General features: G+C 46.3%; 1 protein-coding gene across 1 annotated transcript in view; it reads left to right on the top strand.

Annotated features, from left to right (window-relative positions):
* pcdh9 (protocadherin 9) overlaps positions 1-4,534 on the top strand; it is a 211,056-nt gene extending 206,522 nt beyond the window's left edge. The window contains exon 5 of the mRNA XM_077015159.1: positions 2,163-4,534. Within this exon, the coding sequence (XP_076871274.1) occupies positions 2,163-2,539 (377 nt within the window). The 3' untranslated portion in view covers positions 2,540-4,534. The remainder of the gene's footprint in view (positions 1-2,162) is intronic.
* Positions 4,535-21,654: the final 17,120 nt, after the last annotated feature.

Raw genomic sequence — 21,654 nt, 5'->3', positions numbered from 1 at the left:
CGCCAGGCCGGTGCCGTGGTACCGAGGCAGGGAGCCCCATCGCTGGGCCACAGGGGCATCACTTCCATTTGAGCCTCATGCTCCTTTAATTTGATTGTTGAAGCCCAGCGTCTCCTGTGGTGGAAGAGAGGGCTGCCTGGCTGGGGAGATGCCCTCACCTTTGATGTTCCATCCCAGCCAGCTCTTTATGAAGCAATATGCCCGTCTCTCTGAAGTCTCTGTTGTTTTCTTTGAACATAAATTAACACTTGCTGGCTGGGGCCTGCTATGAATAATGCATGACACTGCAATAACTCACTCTAATGAAGCAACACTGTTTTACACAATTAGGTTTTGTTGAAGCAAAAACCTGAGTAGCTGCTTTTGAGTTGATCGCTTTTCTGGAATGAATTTATGACATGCAGTACATTACACCACTTGGGTTGTAATGGGTTGTTGGGGGATGTAGTGACGTGCTGAAGAGTGTTGGGGTGTTGGTGAGTGTTGGGAAGTGCAGGGATTGTTTTGGTGTTGGAGATTTTTGGAGGTGCTGGGGTGTTGGAGAGTGTTGAGGTGTTGGAGTGGGTTTGGTAGTGTTGGGGTATTGAGGTATGTTGGAAGTGTTGAGGACTATTGGGGTTTTGGATGGTATTAGGGCTGTTTGGGGTGTTGGAGAGTGTTGGGGGTGTTGAGGTGGTTGGGTAGTCATGTGTGGTGTCGGAGAGTGTTGGGGTGTTGAGGTGGTTGTGTTTGATAGTCGTGTGTGGTGTTGGAGAGTGCTGGGGGTGTTGAGGTGGTTGGATGGTCGAGTGTGGTGTTGGAGATTGGTGTATTGAGGTGGTTGTGTTGGATGGTCGTGTGTGGTGTCGGAGAGTGTTGGGGTTGTCGAGGTAGTTGGATGGTCGTGTGTGGTGTTGGAGAGTGTTGGGGGTGTAGAGGTAGTTGTGTTGGATAGTCGTGTGTGGTGTCAGAGAGTGTTGGGGGTGTTGAGGTGGTTGGATAGTCGTGTGTGGTGTCAGAGAGTGTTGGGGGTGTTGAGGTGGTTGGATAGTCGTGTGTGGTGTCGGAGAGTGTTGGGGGTGTTGAGGTAGTTGTGTTTGGTAGTCATGTGTGGTGTTCGAGAGTGTTGGGGGTGTTGAGGTGGTTGGATGGTCGTGTGTGGTGTTGGAGAGTGTTGGGGGTGTTGAGGTGGTTGGATGGTCGTGTGTGGTGTCGGAGAGTGTTGGGGGTGTTGAGGTGGTTGGATGGCCGTGTGTGGTGTTGGAGAGTGTTGGGGGTGTTGAGGTGGTTGGATGGTCGTGTGTGGTGTCGGAGAGTGTTGGGGGTGTTGAGGTGGTTGGATAGTCGTGTGGGGTGTCGGAGAGTGTTGGGGGTGTTGAGGTAGTTGGATGGTCGTGTGTGGTGTCGGAGAGTGTTGGGGGTGTTGAGGTAGTTGTGTTTGGTAGTCGTGTGTGGTGTTGGAGAGTGTTGGGGGTGTTGAGGTGGTTGGATGGTCGTGTGTGGTGTTGGAGAGTGTTGGGGGTGTTGAGGTGGTTGGATAGTCGTGTGTGGTGTCGGAGAGTGTTGGGGGTGTTGAGGTAGTTGTGTTTGGTAGTCGTGTGTGGTGTTGGAGAGTGTTGGGGGTGTTGAGGTGGTTGGATGGTCGTGTGTGGTGTTGGAGAGTGTTGGGGGTGTTGAGGTGGTTGGATAGTTGTGTGTGGTGTCGGAGAGTGTTGGGGGTGTTTAGGTAGTTGTGTTTGGTAGTTGTGTGTGGTCTTGGAGAGTGTTGGGGGTGTTGAGGTGGTTGGATGGCCGTGTGTGGTGTTGGAGAGTGTTGGGGGTGTTGAGGTGGTTGGATGGTCGTGTGTGGTGTCGGAGAGTGTTGGGGGTGTTGAGGTGGTTGGATAGTCATGTGTGGTGTTGGAGAGTGTTGGGGGTGTTGAGGTGGTTGGGTAGTCATGTCATGTGTGGTGTCGGAGGGTGTTGGGGTGTTGAGGTGGTTGTGTTTGGTAGTCGTGTGTGCGGTCCTCTTTCCCAGTATCCATGCATTCTGCATCATTCATTGCATTCAAATTGGGAAGTGACATTCTGTGTTTTTCTTTCTCCAGTAGTCCAGGGTCATTTCTGAATGCCTGTTGTGAAGTGTGTTCTGTGGTTCTCTGACCTTAGCCAGGTGACACCACTGCTCTTCTCTGTGTCCACAGATGGAGCACTGGGGCCACGGGGCCTGGTGGAGGCCACGGAGATGTGCACACAGGAGTGTCTGGTGCTCGGCCACTCGGACAACTGCTGGATGCCTCCGGGCCTGGGCTCCTTCTCCTCACCCAAGTCTCCCGTCTCCTCCTACGGGGGGCAGAAGGAGTGGCCCAAAGACAAACTGCTGAACGGCCACGCCCTGAGGCGGGGCTGGGGGGCGGAGCGCGCCGGCCAGGAGCAGTTCGCCGACAGGAAGCCGTTCGCCACTTCTGAGGGACACTTTGGGGGCGGAGCAGGCGGTCACATGTCAGACATCCCGTTGGCCAATCTGAAGTCCTACCACGGCACGTCTGGCCCTGACAGCCCAAAGGAACAGCAGCTTTAGGAGCTAGCTCTGTGTTTCCTTGGTAACCACCCCAGAAACTCTTTACTCTGGTTCTGTTTTTTTTTTTGCCCCCCTTCTGGCCTGTTCTTGCGTTGATGCTAGCGCTGTGTGTTAGTGACCTGTAGTGAGTAGACCACTAGACTTACAAGCTTACGCAGGATTAGCGTATACAGCTCTACAGTTATACAGTTACTATGCGAATCGAACTCGCACTAAACATCTCCAGATTGTCATTCTGAAGACTCCACACTTTCTTTAAATGTTTTTGGATTTGTTACAAGTTCTCATATACAGCAAACACATGTGCACTTCACGTAGTATGGAAACTGCAAACATTCATGAGAGAGAGAGAGAGAGAGAGAGAGAGAGAGAGTAAAATAAGTAAAATAGGACTACCCTTATATATACCAATTTAAAAAATAATATTACAACTGACCAATATACAGTATACAAATATTGTGATGTGGTTGTTGTTGAGCTGTTTTGGGACTATATTAATCTACACCATCAAAGAAAAATGGAAATCACAGTTGAGAAAGCATTGTGCTAATACACTGTTAGTGGATACCTTGTTTATTGTGTCATTGTTGGCGTGTTTGTAAATATAACTTAATACTAACCAATTTTATGTACTTGTAATAATCACACGGACTAGACCGGTGATCACGGTTGTCTGGTATTGTTTATCATAAAGCAGGGGTAGTTTTTATGGAAGGGAGGGGAGGTTCATATTTTCTGTTCATGTTCTTTGGAACGAGACACATAGAGTAGGAGTATCGCTTCTCACACACACACACACACACACACACACACACACACACACACACACACACACACACACACACACACACACACACATTCCCTCTCACTAGCCAAATAGAAACAAAACACACGCCTGTGAATAATACACAATATTCTTTGCTTATTTACATTGAATCAACAAACCTGGCAAACTTATTTTTTCAAAAGTATTTTGTATTATTGATGTAAACACTCAATTTATACTTACTGAAATGAAAACTTGATGTCTTTTCCTTGAGAAAAAAACCCACAATGTTAATTCAACAGCAATATATTTGTAAATGGCTAAATGTTTTATTTCAGTATCAGTCATTATTGTATTGTTAAATTGAAACTGTGCTTTAAACTGGAAATAGTCCTTGCAATCTTGAAAACCAACGTTATCTCATATTGCCCTTACGCCAGTCGTTGCCCTCCTCAGAGGGGCGAGTGTAGGTTTGGATTTCATGTACCGTGCCTTCATAACACACCCTACATCCTCCAGCAAGAGTGAAGACCAGGCTGCGGTGTGAGGAGCAGGAGCTCCACGTCTGCGGTGTGAGGAACAGGAGCTCCACATGTGAAGAGCAGGAGCACACAGGAGTTCCTCCAGTGTGAGGAACAGGAGCTTCACATCTGACACGCTTCACATGTGCGGCAGGTCCTACTTCACACCACCATCCTGGAAAAAGACAAACTGACCAAACAAAACAAACAAATGAAAAACAAACAAAAAAAAATACTGAAAAAAAAGAACACATGGTCGACGATGCATGTAAACAAAAATAATTGGATTGTTTGTTTTTTTGGGGGTTGTTTTCTGTTTGTTTTTGTTGTTGTTGTTTTTTTTCCTCCGTTTGAGGTGTTTCTTCCTTCTCCTCCCGTGGCATGGCGCGTTGGTACAGCATGCACTACATGCTCCACTACAACAGCTTTAAAGACACTTCATTATTTCTCACCATGTTTTGATTCAGTTTAAGATGATTCATTTGTACATGGTGAAGTTGTTCATTTTGTATAGCACTTCCATGTTTTCTGTTACAATACAAAAAGAGAAAATATAAGAACCCTGGGTGTAGGGGGCCGAGGGGCGGTGGGAACTGCTTTAAGCTGTGTGTTTGTCGGTTGTAGGGATGTTTGCCATCATAGATATTTAAACAGTTACTCCTTGTTACTGCTCTACAGGTAAACAGCTATTGCAATAAATGTTTTACATTCGTGCATGTCTTTGCAGTTTTACCTTCGTCTGTGCAGAGTGAACTTACCCGTGGTATTTTACTTCCTCATTCAGCTAATTTCAGCCTGTGTGTAATAGCAGAGTCATTACCTTATTTACCCCCCATGAAGCCTTCAGGTTTGACCTTCCTGTTTCTGAGGCTGTCCGTCCTGTGTCTCATTCCTGTTTGTGAGGGTGTTCTCTGTCTCATTCCTGTTTGTGAGGGTGTTCTCTGTCTCATTCCTGTTTGTCAGGGTGTTCTGTGTCTCATTCCTGTTTGTGAGGGTGTTCTCTGTCTCATTCCTGTTTGTGAGGGTGTTCTGTGTCTCATTCCTGTTTGTGAGGGTGTTCTCTGTCTCATTCCTGTTTTTGAGGGTGTTCTCTGTCTCATTCTTGTTTGTGAGGGTGTTATTTGTCTCATTCTTGTTTTTGAGGGTGTTCTCTGTCTCATTCCTGTTTGTGAGTGTGTTCTTTGTCTCATTCCTGTTTGTGAGGGTGTTCTCTGTCTCATTCTTGTTTTTGAGGGTGTTCTCTGTCTCATTCCTGTTTGTGAGAGTGTTCTCTGTCTCATTCCTGTTTGTGAGGGTGTTTTCTGTCTCATTCCTGTTTGTGAGGCTGTTCTCTGTCTCATTCCTGTTTAGTAAAACTGTGTAGCATTCAGAAGTAAGTTGCAGGGATGTAGAACTCAGGGCGACCCTGCAGCTACTGGGTCGTCTGCTGGGTTTTCTACTGGGTCATCTGGTGGTTCTTCCACTGGGTCCCCTACTGGGTCCTCTATTAGGTCTTCAACTGGATTTTCTACTCGGTCCTCTACTGTGTCCTGTCGAGAGTCCTTTACTGGATCTTCTACTGGGTCCCCTACTGGTCCTCTCTGCAGCTCGTCCTCCTGTCAGTCAAACTGTGTCTCTCTGGTGGAGTCCAGGGCCCAGTCTTCCTCATGCCATGCCTGCCTAAGTAAGACAGGGCGAGTTAATTTATATAGCATGTTTATTTCACACACTGATGTCATTTAAACTGCTTTACAAGAACACAAGTTCATATACACAGATCATATGTTATGAGAAGTTAACCAAATGTAGTGTGTTACTTTGATGCTTAATGACCGGATTATTAGATGATAAATTATGCAATTCCCCCCCCCCCCCCAAATAAATAAATACATAAATAAATAAATAAAAATCCCTGATCCAGCCAATCAGAATATGCAGTAATGGGTTGGGGGTCAGTGTGATTTACGTAATCTGGCCAATCAGAATGTGCTGTAATGGGTTGGGGGCCAGTGTGGTATCCCTGTTCCAGCCAATCACAGCGTGCTGTAATGGGTCAAGGGGCCGGTATGGTCTCCCTGCTGTTATATCTACCTACTCAGATTCTGTAGGACACGCTTGGCTGCACCAGGTCCAGTTCCTCATTAATGATCAGACCCTCCGTGACACGGCGGAGCGGGGGGGTAGGTGGGTGAAGCAGCGTGCGGCTGCATCTCGCAGGCGTTCAGTACCGTCTCGTCTCTCCCGTCTTTGTTGCCAAATAGTGCAGGTACAGCAGTCTGACGCCTCCTCCGTCCCCTCGGTGTTTCTGTCAGCCAGTTGGGCTGCCGTGTTGTTGGGGCTCTCTGCCCAGTCCGGCACTGGCCTCTTTGTTTACGCTGGTGGTTGGGACATGGCTGCAAGGCAAAGCAGTGGGGAGAGAATTAGCATGGCCCTGACGCTCAGTAATGAAGGGCCAACTCCACACTCCAGCAGTCAGAGTAATTATATTTCTTACTCGTTTCTTTTCTTTTCGTCTCTCTCTGGATTCCTCCCACCCCTCTATTGATATGTTTATCCGTCCTCCCCAATGGACCTGTTTAAATTCGCATTTTCCACGCTAGCTATCGACTTGGGCAAGAATAGCTTCTGAAAAGCTTCAAAGCTAATTGCCTTGGTAGTGCAGAGGGGAGTGAATTAGTGTCACGTCGCAAGAAGGGAAGGAAACTTCCCAATCGTCACTCCTTTCTGTGTCACTCTCATGGCTTTCCAAGACTAGAAGGGGACTTGCCCACTCAACACGTCTCTGTGAGCCGCCAGCAGATTCAGAGAACTGCTATTTCTGTGCCATGTCCCATAACCAAACACAAGTTAATTACTAATGTCCCATTGGATGGAGAAGTCTGTTGCTTCTGTGTCTGTTGGCTACATTACGGTAAAAAAAAATAGCTGTACGTTAAACAATAGCTTGTAATCACTGGGTTAGTTGTTGATGTCATGATAGCAACTTTGCATAGTAGGCAACATGGCACATGGGGTTGTAGTTCTAAGAGCAGTGCGGTAGGGGAGATGTCATGTCATCCCACACTGGGAAGCAGATGTTCCTGTGGTTCAGCACATTACTGATCCACTGAATTGTAATATCACAAACACCACGTGAAGTCCTTGATGAACACCTGCCAAAGTCTTGATTGTGTTACTGTCAGTGTGCTCCTCCCTCCAGGAATCATCAACGCAGACGACACTAACTCGGCCAGCGAGGAGACGGTTCATTCTACATCTTCTACAGAGCTGTGGCTAATGTCCTCGCTGCACTGATAATAGACGTCAGGCCGAGTCCTCTCAGAGACGAGCAGATGGTGAGGATCGGAGATACAGGGGGATTCTTTATGGGATCCAGGCCCCATTTATTCCCACTCTAATTGTGCTTGTTCATTCGTACTCTGTGAGCCCCTGAGCATTCTGGACCCACACACCCTCTGCCAAAGATGGCCATAATAGTCTAATCAATTGGCCCTGCCCTCTGAATCCTTTTTATACGCTAATCTCTTCAAGAGGAGCGTTAAATAGCATCCCAGGTGAACAATGTAGCCAAATATATATTCGCGGCAAACTGTGCTGTGAATTGCGGCTTGTGTTGGCTGAGCGGGTGTGGTTTCTGCTGGGGCTTGGCACGCCGGCACCCCTCACAGGGTAGATGTGCTCCTGCTTCGGCACTTGTCTGAGTGCCAGGCGTCTGCTGGCGATGGAGGGTGGTCAGAAGCACAGCTCCACGTGTCTCCCGCCAGCGTGCTGATTGCGCGGGGAGCCGAGCTCTGTCCTCCCCCGGCCTGCCGTACGCAGCTACAGGCCTCCATCCTCCATCACGCGTCTTAATTGGATATATACCTGTGTTCCACTTAAGACCTCTTGCTGTTTCATGGGTTTAATGCAGTAATGATGAGGCACAAATAAAGTCCTTGACCATGATTGTAATCTCCAGCACACCACTTCAGGATTCAGAACTTAAGAGGATTCAGAACTTAATAAGACTTAATTACTCTATGAATGCTGACCTCACACAACGGGTAGCCTCCCAGCAGTCTTCTGCGACAAAGTTTTTAGTGTCTAAGAGTCAGGCAGACAGAGCAAACCTCTGATTAACTAGACAACCTTTTTTATTATCAACAGATATTATCATAATCATACACTATATATTGACCTGTGGGCGGCGGCCAGTGGCTGACAGTCTGCTGTGTAGGAGGAGTTCTGTCAAGTCATGTATCTAATCAGGCAAAGGAGCTAAACAAAAACCCCACAAAATATGGACAAATTAAAGATTAAAATGCAGAGATGGATGCAGAATGAGCCAATAGTTCTCTCTGCCAAAGCCCAGACATCCTCTTTGCTATGATAACTGACATATTGTGTGCCAGCCGAACTCTTTCATCAGGTTTCATCTTCCTTTCCTCTCAGCATTTCAGAGGAGCTGTTTAGTTTCTGACTCCACATTAAAGCCGCGTTGATAGGAAAACCCTGGCGTCTGCAGAACACCGTAGCATCATGAACACCGTGGCACGTCTGAAGTAACGAGGTCTAGCCCACAGGACACTCCACCTGACACCCCTCCAGACGTGGGGCAGGTTTGCTATTTTGGACGCTGCAGACTAAAATAAAAAATTGCAGATGGGAAGAGTGGTGAGACGTCTGTCTGCCTGTAGCATCGTTCCCGTGACAACGCCACACTCTCCACCTGATCCAGGACGGACAGACAGCAGGTCCAGAGTCTTGTGTTGTTGATCCTCCAGCCCTGATGATCAGAGATAATATCACCTGTAGTGCCTTAGTGTGCAACCAGCATTTAGTATTTCACAAATAATCTCAAGAGGTCAGAGGGTCACTGTCTTCTGCCTTGTAGTATGTGGTGTGAGTTTAGTTCCACTGTTAGACTGTGCTGAATCCAGATATTAATGTACACGTGTGTTTGCACAAGGTTGTGTGCGCGTAGGTGTGTGCATGGAGAGATGAATCCTTTAGGATCTGGAGACTTCCCGTCATGAAGCTGGTAAAGCCACCAGGGACTGTTTAACCTGGCTGATCTCAGGTCAGCAGAGGACACAGGTCAACACTGGTCTGGGGTGTCTCTAAATGACCTGGGACAGTCAGCCTGTGTCTTTCTCTCAACCTTTATTTTTGTAGTTTTTTTTAATTGTGGTGTTTTTTTTTTATTGATTCAAAGGCAGCAGCAAAGTGTTTCAGCTGAGGTTGATGCACCGAGGCTAAGACTGATCACACTGCCATCCTGTTGTGGCACTGAGAGGCCCTGGTCCTTCACCAGAACCTGGAGGTGTTCTTGTGTGTCTTCAGCAGGACCACAGCAGACGTCTGGATGTTCTGTTCAGATTCAGATCTATTGCAGACTGACGATTTGTCCTTCAAATGGATCTTCAATCAATTATTATTCTGTTCTTTAGCACTCTGATATAACAGTTCATTCTTCTTTGGGGGTTTTATAAAACATATTCTATACTGCAACTTTGACCAAATTTACCAAAAAATCTTTCATTCATCAATTAAAATAATTTATAAGGAATGAAAGAATGACATCGAATTATTTTTCAAACTCTCCTCAAAGGGGGAAGAATACCTGTCAAATGCTCAAAGGCATTACCTGATGAATAAAACCCAGCTTGATATCACACGGCAGGAAGATGATTCATACACACAGTATGATGATTCATACACACAGTATGATGATTCATACACACAGTTTGATGGTTCATACACACAGTTTGATGATTCATACACACACTATGTTGATCTATACACACAGTATGAGGATTCAGTGAAATTACTGTACATTCAGCATCTAAAATGGCAAATCACAATTCAGAAAGTATTCCTTTTCTAACCATGATATGCCCCTCACTGTCAGTAGTGTAATTGAAATCAAAATGACATTCTGAGCCACGGAGGTACAAAACACACCCTGTCACTTCACCTTTTCCACTGAATTAAAATGGAATTAGTGGTAATTGTCACAACTTCAGGGATTCTATTATTTCGCAGGAAGCTTTTAGAACACCTGAAAGACTCGTCAGAGATAAGAGACTCCCATTAAAATTTCCACATTATGTAGTGCTACTGAAATAAAGAGATTTTTACACGTTTTTGCATTAAATAATTGGACAGGGATCTGTGGCAGCTTCTCTCGAACAGGTGATTCAGTGTAGATTGATATATTAAACTCCGTTTGCTTTGCTAGGCACAGAACACAGAATGGCCATTAATTACCCACCCAGGAGGGTCTGTGAGTCTGAAATGTTTAAATGTGCACAGTGACAGGTAGCGAACATAAAAATTACAAGAAAAAATTAAGAAATAGAGTATTAGTGGTTAGCCAATGTAATTTAGGCTGCTGTGCTTAGCATTAGCTGAAGAATAAGTAGAACCAACCCCCCCATGTAGCTCTCGCTCTTTACACATCAGAAACGCTCACCTCACACGATCACACAAGCTGCTGTCACCAGCACATAATGGCAGGTGCACCTCATGAAGCATGAGGAGATGTTTCTGGGTGAACGTACAAAATCTTGACACTCGAGAGACTTAAGGCTAAACTCTAAATCCAAAGAGAATTAAATGAATGCTTTTGTAAGAAAGTGAGTTTCTACTGGATGTGCTGAAACCTGCTTACAGCCCAAGGCAGTAGGATCACAGCTGTAATGTACAACCCAGCGAATAACAGACACTACACCACACATCAAACCAACCAGGCTGGTGCACACATGACACCAAGCTCCATTACACCATCTCATTTACAACTGATTAAGACTCACCGCAGAATCACTAAAGGAGATATGAGCTAATGTCACCCTGACAAAATGGATGCTACAACTCTACAGACTACGACACTACTACATATTTACAGAGACTACTACACCACTACACTGCTACAGATCTACAGACTACTACAGCTCTACAAACTACTACATTACACTACTACAGCTCTACAGACTTTGACGCCAATACACTACTACAGCTCGACAAACTACTACAGCATTACATCTTTACAGAGACTACTACATCACTACACTGTTACAGCTCTACGGAGACTATTACACTACTACACTACTACAGCTCTACAGAGATCCCTACACTACTACACCATTACACTACTACAGCTCTAGAGACCACTACACCACTACACCAATACACTACTACAGCTTTACAGAGACCACTATACCACTACACTACTACAGCTTTACAGAGACCACTACACCACTACACCTTTACAGACACTACTACACCAATACACTACTACAGCTTTACAGAGACCACTATACCACTACACTACTACAGCTTTACAGAGACCACTACACTACTACAGCTTTACAGAGACCACTACACCACTACACTACTACACCTTTACAGACACTACTACACCACTACACTACTACAGCTTTACATAGAGCACTATACCACTACACTACTACAACTTTACAGAGACCACTACACCACTACACTACTACACCTTTACATACACTACTTCACTACTACAGTTTTACATAGACCACTATACCACTACACTACTACAGCTTTACAGAGACCACTACACTTCTATGCTACTACACCTTTACAGACACTACTACACCACTACAGAGTCCACATCTACCTTTCACAGTCATAATGGTGAGGCAGGAGTGGACCTGAAGTCCAGACAGACTAAGGACTGGCCGTGCTGTGTCCCTGTTTGTTCACCATCCCTCTGTGTCCTCACATTAAACATTAGCACAGAAATAGTGTCCATGATGAAAGAGCTTCACTGTGGTGTGAAGTTTCTTTTAATAGTGTAAAATGGAAATGCTAATTTCAGAAGATTTAAAGATGAATTTAAGAATGTCTAAAATGCATTTGGAGAACAGTGGTTGGGATGAACTCTTCCCCCACATCCTTGCCTCAGGCCCTGCCGGATTGAGTCTTTTTTTTCTTTATTCTTTTCCTGTTCTTGTCCTTTTTAGTGTGTGTCATGTTCACACTGTTAAAATTAAAAACCCTGAAGGAGCAGAACCACGGTGGACAACACGTCTGTGCAGTACATGTGTATTAGAATGGGATAAAGACTGTTGATTTAGTTTTAATACTGATGGCCCCATGTATCACCTTTGCTAGCTTACGATTATAGTAGAGGGTCTAAAGTCATCAGTGTCTTCAGATATCTTCAGTCTTTGTAACTTCACTTCCAAATTCAGCAGATAGCTCTTCAAACTTTTTCTCCAATTGAAATCCTTTTAAGTTAACAGAATGAACACAGTGCCAGTGTTTTTAAAAGCATATAAGACTTTCATGGTATTCTGTTTGATTCTGGTGCCTCGAGTGATGGTGCATCTGAATCTCCCAGGATGGAGATAAAGCAGTGGACTGTGGACAGTGGACTGTGGACAGTGGACTGTGGACATTGGAGTGTGGATATTTGACTGTGGACATTGGAGTGTGTGAAGTGGACTATGGACATTGTACTGTGGGCAGTGGACTGTGGACATTGGACTGTGAACGTTGCACTGTGGACATTGGACTGTGGACGTTGCACTGTGGACGTTGCACTGTGGACATTGTACTGTGGGCAGTGGACTGTGGATATTGGACTGTGGGCAGTGGACTGTGGACATTGGACTGAGGGCAGTGGACTGTGGACATTGGACTCCTATCACACTGGCTGTTTGCCCCAGCAGGGAGTGTGTGGTGATCAGAGACTGACAGGAAGGTGTGAGCTGAACAGAACTGAGACATCTGGACCATAAAACAAGACAAGAAGACATCTGACCAGCTGAAAAAACAAGGGAAGCAACTTTGTGAGTTTGTCAGTATTTTTATAACCGGTTATTTCAGAAAGAAAAAATTATGCAGAACAAATATGGGTACGACCCTCTAGTCTTACCTCTCCAGGGGGTCATCACTGGATAGTCATCTTCCAGTAGGTGTGGTCATATCTTCCAGTAGGTGTGGTCATATCTTCCACTGGGTGTGGTCATATCTTCTGCTTTCTACCAGAGGCCTGAGAGTTTGAGGGTGTGGCCCAGTCCAGTCTCTCTTCTCTTCAGGGTAGGCACGTTGGTCTGGCCTAAATGGTGTTTGGCGTTTGTGGAGTTCATCAGCAGTACTATTCTGCCCTGTGTTACACAGCCCAGATGCCAACCTGAATGGGCCTTTTTTCCTGTAAACTCTCTACTGCTAAATGCAACTATAATGCGCTATAAAGGGCTATAACCATGAACGGCTGGACATCAGGAGCTCCTCGGGGGAATGATGTCACTGAATAGCGTGTACATTAGCCTCAGTGTTTGATGCTGGGCTCCTTTTTCTCATACTCACAGATCACAGGAATTTAAACTATTTTTGTAGCACCGAGCGCCCGAGCCCTTGCCAAGCCAGATGGGTCTGCTTCACTCTATCCTGTCAGGTTCCAGAAACAGAGGCTCAAGCTCTCTCCTGGCAGTCTGAGCAGCCCTTGAAAGAACTAGAAGTTCAAAGCACACTTTCTTCTGAGCTCCGCAGCTCCCCAACACTCCGATATCGTGGGGGAGTTTATACAGTCTCAGCGCAAGGAAACTGCAGGTCCTGAATACCACTTCGGATTCACACATGGAGCCAGTTCAGTAAGAAAACATCTTACACCGCGGGTTCACATGCCCTCAGACCTGGGCTTCCTGGACATCCCATGATGATGGCTGAAGGTCTTTATAATGAGGTCTTCCATGAAGATGGAGTATCAGATAGAGATAGAGATGTGTTTATCTAACACAGGATGACTTTCTCATGAAAGTATTCTAAACTATTGTTTTCTTAATGAAAAAATGAAAACATTTTTAGAGAAAGTGAAATCTGGTATTGACAGCTGTATTCAGAGTCTGTATTCTGGACTCTGTAGACGTCCCTGTGACAGCAGCTACAGCTGCAGGTCATCTTGGATTCGTCTCTACAAGCTTTGCACACCTGGATTTGGGTGATTTCTCTCATTCTTCACTGCAGATCCTCTCCAGATCCATCAGAGTGGATGGTGCGCATCTGTGAACTGCCTTCATGTCTCTACAGATGTTCAGTGGGGTTTAACTTTGGTCTTTGGTGGGATCACTCCAGGACATTCAGACTTGTCTTAAAGCCACTCCGGTGTTGTTTGGCATGTTGAAAGGTGAAGTGTCACCCCAGGTGTTCTTGCCAGTCTGAGTGCACTCTGGAGGTGGTTTTCTTCAAGGATGTTCCTGTATTGGCTGCATTCATTCACCCCTCAGTGGTTACCAGTCTCCCTTTCCTGCCTCGGAGAAATACCTCCATAGCACAATTCTTTCACCTTCATGTTTCGACCGTATGGTTGGTAATATTCTGATTATGTGTAGTGGCCGGTTCTCACCAGACAAAGTGCTTGCTGGTGTGGACAGAGAGTTCAGTTGTGTCTCATCAGTCCAGAGAATCTTTCCCCTCATGTTTCCAGACTCCTTTAAATGCCATTTTTCAAACTCCAAGTGGCTTTTTACTCACCAGCAGCGTCTGTCCTGCCGCTCTGCCATAAAGGTCTGATTTATGTACTGCAGAGATGGGTGTTCATCCAACAGACCCTCATATCTGCACAGGACTGCTGGAGCTGTTTTAGAGTGGCCGTTGGGCTGTTTCTCATTTCTTTGACCAAGGCCCTTCATGCCCGGATGCCCAATTGGGCTGTTCAGATATCTGCAGGAAGGTTCAAGGTCGCGCCAAGCTTCTGATTGAGGCCACTGTGGTCCTGGAGACACTCCTGGAGCCTTACGTATTGTTGTCTATCCTCGTCGTAATCTGTGTCTTGCTACAGTTTGATCATAGAGATCCACAGACAGATCCTTGGATTGACAGTGCAGTGTAAATTGTGGACCTTTATAGATGGATGTGTGTCTCCACCAGGTGTGTCCACTCTCTTCCTGGTGTAGCAGGCGGATGCAAGCGGAGGTCTAGATGAGCACGAATCAGCTGTGATGAGATGAGGAGAATGCAAGAGTGAGTCAGAGTGCAAACAAATAGCCGTTTAATCAAGACAAAAGCGAAGCAGACAGAATACAGCAAAACGACAACGTTGATCTGAACGAGTAAGCGTGCACAGTCACAGCTAAACATTGGAGCAACAGGACAGGAGACAACACACCTGAGTTAACGAGAGGCTTAACGAGACATAGGTTAGAGGATAATACAGAGGGTGTGGCCATAAGAGGGAGAACCAAGGAAGCACACAGCACATGGTGCTCATGGAAATGAGCAATGACAGCCCCAGTGCTGGTCCATCACGTGGTCATAGTAACGGAGGAGAGGAGGACATCTAGCATAGTTAAAGTTCACACCATGCGCCCGACCACAACAGCTCTGCCAGGATTATTTGTAAGAACATTTTGAAACTTCACCATTATAGGTGATTAACTACATACTGATAAGACAAAATGGAAATTGCATCCTTTCAAAATCAAGCATACATAAACATGATCTGGTCTTTCTGTGTTACCAGGTTCATATTTTGTTCGGGTGTGGTGCAGTATTTTTGGCATTTTGTGCTCTTCTGGACATGAGACTGATGTTGTAGTTCCTGCAGTGTGATGGAGTGACCGTCATCACTGGGACAGTCGTGGTGTTACTCTACCACATCCTCTCTGTTTACTGGGACAGTCATGGTGTTACTCTACCACATCCTCTCTGTTTATTGGGACAGTCGTGGTGTTACTCTACCACATCCTCTCTGTTTACTGGGACAGTCATGGTGTTACTCTACCACATCCTCTCTGTTTACTGGGACAGTCGTGGTGTTACTCTCCACATCCTCTCTGTTTACTGGGACAGTCGTGGTGTTACTCTTCCACATTCTCTCTGTTTACTGGGACAGTCGTGGTGTTTCACTTCCACATCCTCTCTGTTTACTGGGACAGTCATGGTGTTTCTCTTCCACACTCTCTTTGTTTACTGGGACAGTCATGGTGTTACTCTTCCACACTCTCTCTGTTTACTGGGACAGTCGTGGTGTTACTCTCCACATCCTCTCTGTTTACTGGGACAGTCGTGGTGTTTCTCTTCCACACTCTCTCTGTTTACTGGGACAGTCATGGTGTTACTCTCCACATCCTCTCTGTTTACTGGGACAGTCGTGGTGTTACTCTCCACATCCTCTCTGTTTACTGGGACAGTCGTGGTGTTACTCTCCACATCCTCTCTGTTTCTTACTTCAGTTCTACTGTTATCTATCTATCTATATTCCTTTTGTTGTTTCCTTCACCAAGACTGTCTCATCTTTCTTTCCTTTGTATTTTTTGTCCTGCTCCTCAGTGCTGGAGGGTCTCAGAGGTTCCTCTGCTCTGTCTGCATCTTGTGTCTGGGGTGACACAGCTCTGCTTCCTCTGACCTAGTGCTTAGTGCCTGACCATGTACAGCTGGGAGTAGTGTGTCTGTGACTCTTCAGACCTGCCTTTTGCAACAGTTGGTAGGACTGTGGTTGATCCTGACCCCTCTCCTGCTTCTGTGATGACCATATTCCCCATGTATCTAAGGTATCTGCACCTCAGACCTGGTGAAAATATTAACAAGCCTGCAGTGTATATATATAGGTCTATGTGGGAGATCAAACGTGTGATAACATTGTTTTAAGTTAAGTGTGTGTCAAGATTTGATGAGTTAGCCCTGATGTAGGCTAACATACATAAGACTGCTGTCTAAATCCAAACTGCTTCTCCATAAAAGTTGAGACTATTTTACAGTTATTACATTTTTAACACAGTGTTTCAGTAGAGAATTAAAATGAAAATTTATTCCAATTAAAACTAACAACCCGTTACTCCCCTGGGTCAATCTCATTTACCGTCCTGGCTACAATCTTCCACAAAGTTATGATCAGCCTCTCCCGATGTCGTCATGCCGACAGCCCTCATGCTGAGCAGGCTAACGAGTCTCAAACACACAGGACTGGATCAAAAACACGATGGGAATTCAAACATATGTAGAGGTGGATGGTCTTGAAGCCTAGCAGTGTTTGGCCAGGGGACGACCTGTCTGGTCAACTGAGGTGTATAGTACGAACACACAGGCCTAGTTCCCGTTCTCAGTCGTACAGCCATGTGGCCGTAATGTGTGTGTCCTGCTGTGGTCTGAAGGCTGCGTTCAGTAGACGTCCTGCTGACTGGCTGCCTTGATGGATGGTGTGTTCACTATGACACTCGGCTTGAGCGAGCGCTTGTTGTCACCCGTTACAATCATGCAGAGTTCTCGCTGTGGAGATGCAGGTGAGGAACAGGAGCATTATCGCCACGTCTGCTGTGCTAGAGCACGGTGTGATGTTCAGACGTAATGTAATTCCCAAATCAAATTTAATACAAATTTATTTAGAAAAATATTCTTGGTTAAGGGTGTTGAAAAAAGTGAAATAAGACGTTTGAGACACAATAGCTGTACGAACTGGTGGTTTGTTAATTAAAGCGAACAGCATGTGCGTCTGACTGAACCTTTCAAAGACACACACACTGTCTGAACAGAACAGCACCAGCACACAAGCGTTTGTTCCACATAGATACGCAGCCACAAGCATCTGAAAGTCAAGGTGCTTGTTCTGAAAGACACACCCCCCTGATCTGCATAATTGTCCCGGCTGACACGCCCCCCCGATCTGCATAATTCTCCACTGACTGTTAAGACGTGTCTATCGGCCTCGTGCTTGCTGGGGACAGCGGTGGTGAACGCTCATCCCTGCAGTGTAATACCTTTATTCCTGTTTCCCTCCTCTGCTATTAGGAACCTGAAGTACATGGTAATCACACACATATATCTCTGTCAAACGTCAAATCTCCCAGTCACCTCTCCTGCTTTTTTGTACGTCTGACTCTCCGCAGAAGGGATGGCGGGCCTGGCATACGTGGTTATTTGTAGGATGTAGTGAATTCAGAATGATAGCTTGTCCATTTTCACTAGCGTGTTTGTGCTCCCCCCCTCTCTCGGACCACGCCCCGGACGTCTGTGCGTCTGTTCCTGCCGTCTGTCAGCTGCAGTTTTTTCTGAAGCTCGTGAGTGAGGAGGTGGAACCACAGTCAGATCAGTTCTCCTCTCCTATATTTTCCCTCTGTGCTGTGAATTTGTGTGCTCCTCTCCCAGTTTATCACGACACACACACACACACGAGAGTCGACCAGAGCTGCATGTCAGGTCAAACTCAATGACGCAATCACAGTGACACTACTTTTATTGCACTAAATGGAACCGGTTTGGTCTGGTTGAAGTGGTTTTAGTAATCGAATTCAACATTAAGATTTGACAAGTTAGAAAACAACCCATCCAACTAGTCAAAGGACAGAATCAGATGGCAGAGGGTCAGTCTGTTTCTTGTATGTATGTCTGAGCTGCTACTTCTGTGAAATGTTTCTGCAAACTTTATTTCACACACCTGGCGAGTCCAGCCATTCCTCTCATGGCAACATGGCCGTACCGGGCGGCTGACTCTGGAGGTGTGGAAAAGGGGGTTTAATTACTAACATATCGAGCTGCCTGTGTCAGGGGCTGTTCGGTCTCCAGTGAGGCGTAGATGACGCTAAGAACTCGTGCCCTACAGACTCAACTCCATACGTTCATGGTAATAACCAGGATATTGGGAGAACAAGTTCAATTAAAGAGACTGTGATGTTGGTATCAAAGATGAACTGGTCTACCTACACTGTGGCTACAGTTTTACATGAAGCATCTCTAAATATTTATATTGTTTCCAACCAAATTTCCTTCCAGTCTGTCAGTTAGAAGCAGCGTAATGCAGGCCAATCTCCAGCACAGCTGGACTCAAAGGGGTAGCAGTCCCCCCGGAGTCTGAACTACAGTCTGCACTGACAGGCTAGTTAAAGTGGTTGACACTAAACATTTCAAGAAAGAAAGAAATCTCGTGTTTGTTTTTGTCCTGTTCCATTTTTAGAGATAGATTTTTCAGTAGGAATAATAGTGTTGTGTTTTATTCTGTACTGGAGAGCTCTGTAAACACACAATAACACACGTCTCAAAAATGTGCCCATTGTTCTTACAGTGTTTGCCTATTAAATCAGCAGCACATTCCAGAGGCAGCGTTAGAGCAGCGGGGGCCCCGGGGACGCGCCGTGCTGGTGGCCCGCGCTGCTGAGCTGCTGACTTGGGTTCGCCCGCGTACCGTCTGCATTTGTAAAACCCACTGAGCGGAGCTTGTCCTTCAGTCAGAGCCCCTGGGACCAGAGCCAAACGGCAGCAGAGTGCAGAGAGGTGTGTGCACCGCCCTCACGGCCTCCACCACCTTCGCTTCAATTCATAAAAGTGTGTGTGTGTGTGTGTGTGTAGGAGAGGGAAGGAACAGCTATACCTTTTCCAGAGTTTGTGCTGGCTTCCTTTCTCTTCCAAACAGGGTTTTGGCAGCTGTACGTGAGGCACAACTGTGCAGCCTGACTTCGCCCCGCACGCCTAATCGTCTTTGTGCAAATTACACTCGCGTACTTTCCTGAATATATTGTAATTAGGCATATGCATTCCAACGGACCACTAAGATATAGTTTCTCCATAATCTCTCATTTATATGCAGAGCAGAGGAGTTAAACAGCTTAGGTCTCCTTCAATCTTAATGCTCCCTCGTTTCCTCTAATCAGGTGGTTCTGTGTCTCCATTCCCTCCTGACCGGACCGAGGTTCAGCTCACAGGCAGCAGCGTCATGGTGCGCCAAACAGAAAGGCCACTGCCCCCTGCTGCAGATTCTGTGATCGCAGAAAGAAGTGTGTGTGTGTGTGTGTGTGGGGGAGGGGGAGGGGGGGCTGGGATGTGTGTGTGTGGGGGGGTAGGAAGTGTGTGGGCATGACGTGTGTGTGTGGACAGTATGTGTGTGGACAGTACACATGCGTGTTTATGAGTGTACTAAGGGTATCTGCTCATGGCAGAGTGATCTTTGTTGGTCATTGATTTAAGTGTGGATTAAGTTCAGCAGTGTTGCATTAATATAAAAGGAGAGCTTTTGTTTGTGAAATGGCTTTGTGAGTCAAACCAAATAATTTGCATGTAGCATCCCCACTGAACAGCTCTAAATAGTCTCTGTAAATACATAAACTTGCAGACACAAAGGGATTTGAATTAAAAAGACACAATCCCAGCACTCCCAGATCTAATTTACACCACCTAATTATGTCTTTCAGCATGGAGCTGGTTATGGTTCTTGGAAAGACATCTCTCAGGAACCTTCCTGTTCTGACTTACCCCCCACGTTGCGCCCGCCAAGGCTACCTGCTTTTGCGAATGATCTACAGCGGCCTCCACAATTTAAAATGAAGCTCCCAACAAGTTCGTTAGCTTACCCTTCTGGTTGAATTGATTTTTGCCTCTGCACATCAAAGAGAGAGAGGCCGCCTGCCATGAAGCTGAATTGCTGTGTAGTGGGCTGGTAGCTGAGGTGTAGCTGGAGTGTAGCTGAGGCATAGCTGTGGCGTAGCTGGAGTGTAGCTGAGGCGTAGCTGTGGCGTAGCTGGAGTGTAGCTAATGCATAGCTGGAGTGTAGCTGAGGCGTAGCTGTGGCGTAGCTGTGGCATAGCTGGAGTGTAGCTGAGGCGTAGCTGTGGCGTAGCTGGAGTGTAGCTGAGGCATAGCTGGAGTGTAGCTGAGGCATAGCTGGAGTGTAGCTGAGGCGTAGCTGTGGCGTAGCTGGGGTGTAGCTGTGGCTTAGCTGGAGTGTAGCTGAGGCATAGCTGGAGTGTAGCTGTGGCGTAGCTGTGGCGTAGCTCGGGTGTAGCTGTGGCGTAGCTGGGGTGTAGCTGTGGCGTATAAGTGCAGCGTAACTGGGGTGTAACTGAGGTGCAGCTGAGGTGTAGCTGGGGTGTAGCTAAGGCATAGCTGGGTTGTAGTTGAGGCGTAGCTTAGGGTGACCAAACGTCCGTATTTCCCGGGACATGTCCGTATTTCACGTCCTGTCCCGGGCGTCCCGGGATATTTTTTAAAACTGTGGAAATGTCCTGGTTTTTAAATTACGTTAATCGGGCCATTAATTCTACAGGCACTAGGACCCTGAGCACGGAATGTATAACACGGAATCCCTGAGCCTCATTAGTTGAGCCTCATCATACTCAACCGGCGGAGAACCAACAACTTACGTTCGCCAACCCCCCCCCCCCCTGCTCGACAACTTACGTTTGTCACCCTCCCCCCCCCCCCCCCCCCCCCCCGTGTCCTGGTTTTCCCAAACAAGAATATGGTCACCCTAGCGTAGCTGGAGTGGCAGTGGTCTGTGAGGCGGTGGCTTCTGTCTGCTGTCCCTGTGAGCACCACTCCCAGCTGTACAGGCTCTTTACTCACATACACATAAGGCCTTTGAACTAGAGCATGTGACACTGGCTCTGGGCAGCAGTCCTCTCGAATCATGACAGTTTGTGCACAATCAGTTAGTGGGATGAGTAGAACAGAACTTGTTCCTAGACAGAAAAGTAGAACCGAACAGTAGAACAGAACTCAACAGTAGAACAGAACAGAACAGTAGAAAAGTAGAACCGGACAGTAGAACAGAAGAGAACAGTAGAAAAGAACAGTAGAAGAGAACAGTAGAACATAAGAGAACAGTAGAAGAGAACAGTAGAACAGAAGAGAACAGTAGAAGAGAACAGTAGAACAGTAGAGAACAGTAGAAGAGAACAGTAGAAGAGAACAGTAGAACAGTAGAAGAGAACAGTAGAACAGTAGAAGAGAACAGTAGAAGAGAACAGTAGAACAGTAGAAGAGAACAGTAGAACAGAACAGTAGAAGAGAACAGTAGAAGAGAACAGTAGAACAGTAGAAGAGAACAGTAGAACAGTAGAAGAGAACAGTAGAAGAGAACAGTAGAACAGAAGAGAACAGTAGAAGAGAACAGTAGAAGAGAACAG

Source organism: Brachyhypopomus gauderio, chromosome 8 (genome assembly GCF_052324685.1).
Source record: "Brachyhypopomus gauderio isolate BG-103 chromosome 8, BGAUD_0.2, whole genome shotgun sequence".
NCBI lineage: Eukaryota > Metazoa > Chordata > Actinopteri > Gymnotiformes > Hypopomidae > Brachyhypopomus > Brachyhypopomus gauderio.
Note: the sequence above shows the minus strand (reverse complement) of the source record. Positions and strands in the feature narration are given on the sequence as shown.